We start from the raw sequence: 8,875 nt of genomic DNA on the forward strand, positions 1-8,875 counted from the left end.
GAGATGGATCTCCTGATATTCCCATAGTTTTTCTGGTTTTTTTTTGAGACAGCGTCTCTCTCTGTCACTCAGGCAGGAGTGCAGTGGCATGACCTCAGATCACTACAACAACCTCCTCCAGGTTCAAGTGATTCTTGTGCCTCAGCCTCCTAAGTAGCTGGGATTACAGATGTGCACCATCACGCCCAACTGATTTTTGTATTTTTAGTAGAAAGGGGTTTCGCCATGTTGGTCAGGCAGGTTTTCAGCTCCTGGCCTCAAGTGATCCTCCTGCCTTGGCCTACCAAAGTGCTGGATTACAGACATGAGCCACTGTACCTGGCCATGTTCCCATTCTTTATCATTTCTGTATGTAGTTTTTTTGGCTAAGTTTATGTTTTCTCATTTCCTTCATTTTAGTACTCTGTACTTTTTCCTTTGTTGTAATTAATCCCCTTGTATCTTTTATGTATATCAAATCAGTTTGTGAGTTAAACACCAGATTCGTTATGTGGCCTGTCAATGGTTGATTTTCACTTTGTTTAATTTCCTCAAATTTAACCCTTGTGATTATGTTTGGTTTTTCTCTCAGAGGATAGTTATTACTAACGTCACAGTACTTCACATCGTATGCTGCTTATGTTTTACAAAGCACCTCCACGTTACTTCACTGAAGCTCAACTGCAGAAGAGATAGAGGTTCTAGGTTCAGGTAACAAGTGAACAATGGGGTTGAGACTAGAACCCACGTCTAGTTACTCCTAGTACAATATTTTTGTTTTGTCATTTACTATACTGCTTTGCCTTTTTCACTCATAGTTTTGGAGTTGTTTATGTTGATAGCAAATGCGTTCATGTCTCCTCCTAACTGGACAGTTTTCTTAAGCTCTGGCTCTCTTGCCAGGTGCTAGATGAGGGCTTTTGAGATCTACAGTAGAAGTCACAAAGATGAGGGCTATTTCGTTAGTCCTTTGTAACTTCTAAACAGTTTGATTACAGCAGCAGCATAGTGTCTGGCTTTAACCTACAGGTCTCTGAGTGATGCCCTTCTTTTTGGTTAAAGTGCCTGTGATGTCTCTTCCAATGCTTAACACTTGGTAGCAGTTCCTAGTGCTTCTGGTTTTATAAGTCGCCATCTGCAGGAAAATAAAGCCCCCTTCTCAGGTCCCTAAAATGTTACCAAAAGTTGCTCTTGTTGGATTTGGAGCAGGTGAAACAAGCAGTCAGGGTGAATCTCGGCCGCATGGGTATTTGTGCTTTGTTATGTGTGCAGGGATCCTAACAGGCTTTCTGCTGCAGAAACGCAAACTCTGCCAAAAATAATTGAGAGATAAGAGTCATAATTTCTTTGTATCCTCTCCAAAGTTTGGGAGCCTCTGGTGGAGCAAGTAATTGGGATTCCTACAGTGACCATTTCACCATTGAAACCTGCAAAGAGACAGATATGCTGAACTACCTCATCGAGTGTTTCGACCGAGTTGGAATAGAGGAAAAAAAAGCACCAAAGGTAATGTGAAATGGATTCACTTAAAATTTTAAAAAAGCCTAGTTATTGTTTGATTATCCCCACCCCTGGGGCATTCATTTATTTATTCAATCAGTAAAGTCATTATTGAGCATTTGCCATGTGCCAGGCACAGCACTGGGAACTTAGGATGTGTCAGTGAACAAAACAGAGATTCCTGCCCTCGTGGAACTCACATTCTAGTGGAGACAGGGCCAAGGTGTGAACCTAGGTGGCCTGGCTTCAGAGTCCTCTCTTGACCACACTGTAGCTGGGTACCACCAATGACTCACATGGCCCTGATAATTCTGCTGGTTTGTTATAGTGAGCAACATGATGGAGCCTCTGTAGATTGCCGAGGACTGTGCCAGGTCTACATTGGCTCGTATCAGCACGGTTGCTCTGTTAGTGCAGTGAAGCCCGGTATATGATAGGCATTCTTTTTCCATTGTATGAATAAGCAAATGACCCTCAGAGAGACTAAGTACTTGTCCAGAATCACATAAATAATGAGTTGCAAGGCTGGGCTGAAACTCAGTAAGCCACCCTTTTCCCATCACTTCTTTGGACTGGCTTCATTGTTTTCTCATATTATTCCTATTTCACTCTCCGATTGTAGTTTTATGTTAGAAACTGATTGGTTGTCCACTGTTTAGTTTCATATTTGTAAAGGGCCCTCTCTGGGCTTTGTTGTACTTAACCTTAGCAGAAGCAAAACGAGTGGGCATGTCTCCAAAGTTTTTTGAGCTGGAGTCTCGCTCTGTCGCCAGGCTGGAGTGCAGTGGCACTAACTCTGCTCACTGTAGACTCCCCATCCTGGGATCCAGCAATTCTCCTGCCTTAGCCTCCTGAGTAGCTGGGATTACAGGCACCTCCCACCACACCCAGCTAATTTTTGTATTTTTTTTACTAGAGATGAGGTTTCACGGTGTTGGCCAGACTGGTCTCAAACTCCTGACCTCAAGTGATCCTCTCTCTTTAGGCTCCCAAAGTGCTGGAATTACAGGTATGAGCCACTGTGCCTGACCTCCAAGGTTCTTAAGTGTGAGTTTGGTCATCTCAAACTTACGCTTCTTTCTTCTCTGACATCAATTTCTGCAGAGGCAGTACACTTGGAAGGCATAGTTTCTGTAGCTCATTCACTAAGAATAAAGGAAGAAGAAAGCACACTGTTTACTGATGGTCCGTCTCTTTTATGTCTTGTTTTTACAGCATGAAATTGTACTGTTTGTTTCTTGTTGGCCTCACTTCTACCTTTCCTTTTCAGATGTGCAGCCAGCCAGCAGTCAGCCAGCTTCTGAGCAACATCCGCTCGCAGTGCATATCCCATACTGCTTTAGTACTACAAGGCTCCCTGACACAGCCCAGGTATGAAGGCCCGTGACGCGCTTGACGTTAGCAGGCAGAAGGCCCTAGTCAACAGTAGACATCAGGCTTCCTGGCCATTCTAGCACCACCTTGGGTAACTTCCCTCCTCACCTGTAAAATGAAGGTCCCTTTCCTTCCCTAAAATACTGTGAAAACAAAACACTCCTTTCTTCCTCATCTTCTAAAGTAGTGCAAAGCATATTTTAAAAAGAAATTTGTTATGTTTGAAGAATTCTGCTTGCTTTTTAAAATAGACCATGTTGAAATATGTGAACAAGCAAGACAGAAAATTAGTAACTGACTGCACAGCAGCTGCCTAAAGTTGGTGGAGGTATTTGATAAAATGTGTGGAGCATCACCGTCCATGTGTAACAGTCAGTTTCTGTTATTGAGTAATAAAGAAGAGTAATGGAATGGATAGCCTAGGAATCCAACCAAAGTGCTACATTACTTGCTTCTGAGAATCCCATAAAGGTTACACATTTTTGTTTTTGTTTTTGTTTTTTTTGAGACAGAGTCTCACCCTGTTGCCCAGGCTGGATTGTAGTGGCATGATCTTGGTTTACTGTAACCTCCACCTCCCAGGTTCAAGTGATTCTCTTTCCTCAGCCTCCCAAGTAGCTGGGACTACAGGCATTTGCCACCATGTCTGGCTAATTTTTTTTTTTTTTTTGTATTTTTAGTAGAGACGGGGTTTCATCATGTTCACCAGGATGGTCTCCATCTCCTCACCTCTTGATCCGCTCCCCTTGGCCTCCCAAAGTGCTGGTATTACAAGCATGAGTCACCACGCCCGGCCTATTTTGGTCTTTAAAATTATTTTTCTTTGCCTCTCAGTCTTCTAAAGTTTGCAGGTTTTTTTTAAAAAAGGATGTATATTTCATTTCTTTTATATAAGAAATATCTAAAGGAAAAAGTTTACATTTAAAAGTTGAGGCCGGACATGGTGACTCACACCTGTAATCTCAGCACTTTGGGAGGCTGAGGCTGGTGGGTCACCTGAGGTCAGGAGTTTGAGACTGGCCTGGCTAACATGGCGAAATCCCATCTCTACTAAAAACCAAAAAAGGTTATCCTGGCGTCGTGGCCCACACCTGTAATACTGGCTACTCAGACACTGACGCCAGAGAATCACTTGAACCCGGCAGCTGGAGGTTGCAGGAAGCCAAGATCACGCCGCTGCACTTTAGCCTAAGTGACAGAGCAGGGCTCCATCTCAAAAAATAAAAAAAATAATAATAAAGTAAAAGTTTACAGGCCAGGCTCACGCTTCTAATCCTGGCACTTTGGGAGGCCGAGGCAGACGGATTGCCTGAGCTCAGGACTTCAAGACCAGCCTGGGCAACACAGTGAAACCCCGTCTCTACTAAAAATAGAAAAAATTAGCTGGACATGGTGGCATGCACCTGTAATCCCAACTACTGGGGAGGTTGGGGTACGAGAATCACTTGAACCCGGGAGATGGAGGTTGCAGTGAGCCAAGATCACTCTGCTTCACTCCAGCCTGGGCAACAGAGCGAGACTGTCTCAAAAAATAAGAAGAAGAAGAAATGAATAATATAAAAGTTCACAAACATGTTACATTTATTTATGCTAGCTGTTCTTACATAATTTTCTGTGCTATAACCATATGTTTTTGAAACTTTTCAAAAAGAATGAAAATTATATACATGTACCAAAACTTTGAAAAACATCCCATGATTAAAATTAATGACTTTTTAAAAGTCCTCAGCCACTACTAATTTTTTTTTCCCCCAATTTGGATGAGGCATAAAAAAGTAAAAGAAACATACAATGCGGCCAGGCATGGTGGCTCACGCCTATAATCCCTGCACTTTGGGAGGCCGAGGCAGGTGGATCACCAGAGGTCAGGAGTTCAAGACCAGCTTGACCAATGTGGTAAAACCTCATCTCTACTAAAAACACAAAAATTAGCTGGGCCTGGTGGTGGGCACCTCTAATCTCAGCTACTCGAGAGGCTGAGGCAGGAGAATTGCCTGAACCCGGGAGGCAGAGATTGCAGTGAGCCAAGATCATGCCATTGCACTCCAGCCTGGGCAAGAGGGAGATTCCATCTCAAAAAAAAAAAAAAAAGAGGCCGGGCGCGGTGGCTCAAGCCTGTAATCCCAGCACTTTGGGAGGCCGAGGCGGGTGGATCACGAGGTCAAGAGATCGAGACCATCCTGGTCAACATGGTGAAAGCCCGTCTCTACTAAAAATACAAAAAATTAGCTGGGCATGGTGGCATGTGCCTGTAATCCCAGCTACTCAGGAGGCTGAGGCAGGAGAATTGCCTGAACCCGGGAGGCGGAGGTTGCGGTGAGCCGAGATCGTGCCATTGCACTCCAGCCTGGGTAACAAGAGCTAAACTCCGTCTCAAAAAAAAAAAAAAACATAAAATGCTTTTTTTTTTTTTTTTAAAAAAAAGGATAGGATCTCTCTCTATTGCCTAGGCTAGAGTGCTCACTGTAACCTCAAAATCCTCCTGGGTTCAAGCAGTTCTCCTGCCTTGGCCTCCTAAGTAGCTAGGACTCCAGGCACACACAGTCTTGGCCAGTTAATATTTTCATTTTTTGTAGAGACAGAGTCATGCTGCATTGCCCAGGCTGGTCTTTAACTTCTGGCCTCAAGGGATCCTCCTATCTTGGCCTCCCAAAGTGCTGGGATTGCAGGCGTGAGCCACCATGCCTGGCCATGCTTCCTTTATTCAGTGCTTCATTTTTAAAGGGCTCTATGTAGGAAAAGGTAAAGGCTTTGAAACTTCCCATAGTATCTCATTAAAAAAGACTAAAAGTGATTACTGTTGGTAAGAAGGGTTAGCTTTTGCCTGAAACCATCTTGCAGAATGCTTGGGAGATGTCAAGTTTGACCTTTGACTGGACAGTTGTTGCTGACATGACATTTCACGTGATTCTGTAGTGAGTTGACTTCATCACCGTCCCTAATGTTCATGGGTCCACAGGTCCTTGCAGCAGCCGTCCTTCCTAGTGCCGTATATGCTGTGTAGGAATCTCCCATATGGCTTCATTCAGGAACTGGTGAGAACCACTCACCAGGATGAAGAAGTGTTCAAGCAGGTACGATCGTATGAGTTTGCTCTTGCAAATTTTAGCCTGAGAGCCTCTATGCCAAGGCTAATTTCTGAATGTACCATATATTGAAAACTTATGCCTGAATTCAAACATCCATGTGTCAGTTGCTTAGAGACAAGGCCAACCCAAGATTCTTTTGAAGAAATCGCATTGACAGCTGCATTGTTTAAATCATGTGTCCATTTCAACGAATCAGTCAAACATCTAGCTTTTAAACAAGGTCTATGCCAGGTACTTTGGGCAATAAGAAAAAAATATATACGGCCCTGTTCCTGATTTCAAGGAGCTTTTAAAACAAGAATACCCAGAGACAGCATAAGGCATGATGTGTATTTGCCAGATAAATAGTATCAAAAATTCATTCTCTGAGTTTGTAAGATTAATAACTTAACCATATTAGCTCATTGGCAGCCTGCATGCCGCATAGACTATTTGTCTTCTTCCCATTAAACTAGAAAAGATGGATCATATCTTACTAATTATTTCATTGGGTGTTTATACATGGTTTTGGTATCTTACTGTGTAAAGCCAAGTGAAAATGCAGATATGTAGTGCTTAAAAATAAAGCTGCATACATAGTCTTGAAGGTTTCTTCCAAGGTGAAACTTTGTCATTAACATTGCTGTTTTAAGGACCTTTTTGGGAAAGTAAGCACTTTGCCTTTAGCAGCTTTCACACCAGTTTTTTTCCCTGATGAAAGGGTTTTTATCAAATTTTCTTACAGTTTGCTGTATCATCACTTCCTTTTTTGTGACTACAGAGAATAACAGAGGCAATAGCTATAATTGGTATGATTCCTTTCACTCTGTTTTATACCTAAAATTATTTATAACTGTTAATTTTAAAACCTTTGAATTCTTGGGAATTGTGTTTTCATTAGTCTTCAAAATATTTGTAAAAGAAGCAGCCAGGATTCAAGAATAAAAATTCCAGTTAGTGTTATGTACTTTGTCTGGAATTCACTGTTTATCTTAAACAATGATGTTATTGACTTACGGAAATATTAATGGAAACATAGTGAGCTTTTCTTCTCTAGAAGGATAAGTGAACTCTGAGGAAGATAAATCACTGCCTTGGAAGGTTTAAGAGATGCACTGCATTAGAGATGTAATGGGCAGTAATTAGAAACTTTTCCTATTCAAGAAGACATTACTTGAGGAATCTGGTAGTTCTTGCTATAGAAAATCTGCCCAGTGAACATCTGTAAGGGGTATATTGAGCCTACTTTATTCATAAACAGGCCTACACAAGAGGTTATGAAATGACCTCTGAGTGTTTTCTGTTTGTTTTTTCCCGTCACCAGCTTTGGATAGAGAAGCTCTGCATTTTAAAATTTAGGTAAAATTCATATAACATCAAATCTCCTTTTTTTTTTTTTTTTTTGAGACCAAGTTTCACTCCTGTTGCCCAGGCTGGAGTGCAATGGCGTGATCTTGGCTCACCGCAACCTCCACCTCCCGGGTTCAAGCAATTCTCATGCTTCAGCCTCTGAGTAGCTGGGATTATAGGCACCTGCCACCATGCCCAGCTAATTTTTTGTATTTTTAGTAGAAACAGGGTTTCACCAGGTTGGCCAGGCTGGTCTCAAATTGCTGGTGTCAGGTGATCTGCCCACCTCAGCCTCCCAAAGTGCTGGGATTGCAGGCATGAGCCACCACGTCCGGCCTCAAACCACCATATTGAAGTGTACAATTCAGCAACATTTACTACATTGACAGTGTTATACGGCCACCGCAGACCTATTTATTTATTTATTTAGAGGCGGAATCTCCTTCTGTTGCGCAGGCTGGAGTGCAGTGGCTCAGTCTTGGCTCGCCGCAACCTCTAACTCCTGGCAATTCTCCTGCCTCAGCCTCCCAAGTACCTGGGGTTACAGGTGCACAACACCATGCCCAGCTAATTTTGCATTTTTAGTAGAGACGGGGTTTTGTCATGTTGGCCAAGCTGGCCTTGAACTCCTGGCCCCAAGTGATCCGCCCACCTAAACCTCCCAAAGAGCCGGGATTACAAGTATGAGCCACAGCCCCTGGCCCAGATCTGTTTATTTTTAATCCCAGAATTCTGCTGCCTTTTCAGCCACTCAGTGTTGACTCCTCATTGTCTTTTCTTATGTGCTACCATGTGTTTTATCTAGGGAGGAATGAGAACTGGGATGGAACTGAAAAACAGCATTTTACCTTTTTATCTTAAAAGAGTGGCAAATGTGAATTATTAAATCTTTGACTGAAATTTCTACCTCCTTTTAATGTTTGCAAGATGTTCACAGATAAATAAATAAATAACGGCTAGAATTTAGGACTGGAGGTTGACGGTATTTTAAAATCAGTGCTGGGAAGTATTCATTTGAAAACTGAAGAATTTATTTAAAATATATAGGTCAGGCCAGGCATGGTGGCTCATGGCTATAATCCTAGCATTTTGGGAGGCCGAGGCAGGTGGATCTCCTGAGCTCAGGAGTTCGAGACCAGTCAGGGCAACATGGCGAAACCCCATCTCTACTCAAAATACAAAAAATTAGCCAGGCATAGTGGTGCATGCCTGTAGTCCCAGAGAACTACAGGCTGGGGCAGGAGAATCTCTTGAACCCAGGAGGTGGAGGCTGCATTGAGTCAGGATTATGCCACTGCACTCCATCATGGGTGATAGAGCATGACTCTGTCTGAAGAAAAAAAAAAAAAAAAGAAAAATATTATGCTTAGTCATATTTTGCCTATTATAAATGACGCCCTAATTGCACCAAAAGATAACTATACAGGGCCGGGCGCGGTGGCTCAAGCCTGTAATCCCAGCACTTTGGGAGGCCGAGGCGGGTGGATCACGAGGTCAAGAGATCGAGACCATCCTGGTCAACATGGTGAAACCCCGTCTCTACTAAAGCTACAAAAAATTAGCTGGGCATGGTGGCGCGTGTCTGTAATCCCAGCCTCCTGAGT

General features: G+C 42.9%; 1 protein-coding gene across 4 annotated transcripts in view; it reads left to right on the forward strand.

Annotated features, from left to right (window-relative positions):
- The window catches only part of UBE4B (ubiquitination factor E4B), a 147,673-nt gene that overhangs the window by 80,835 nt on the left and 57,963 nt on the right, over positions 1-8,875 (forward strand). For all 4 annotated transcript variants that reach the window (XM_032300332.1, XM_032300331.1, XM_032300334.1 and 1 more), the window contains 3 exons: positions 1,344-1,485; positions 2,750-2,850; positions 5,813-5,927. In XM_032300332.1, the coding sequence (XP_032156223.1) occupies positions 1,344-1,485; positions 2,750-2,850; positions 5,813-5,927 (358 nt within the window). The remainder of the gene's footprint in view (positions 1-1,343; positions 1,486-2,749; positions 2,851-5,812; positions 5,928-8,875) is intronic.

Source organism: Sapajus apella, unplaced genomic scaffold, assembly GCF_009761245.1.
Source record: "Sapajus apella isolate SASKATOON/1434 unplaced genomic scaffold, GSC_monkey_1.0 scaffold43, whole genome shotgun sequence".
Taxonomy (NCBI): domain Eukaryota; kingdom Metazoa; phylum Chordata; class Mammalia; order Primates; family Cebidae; genus Sapajus; species Sapajus apella.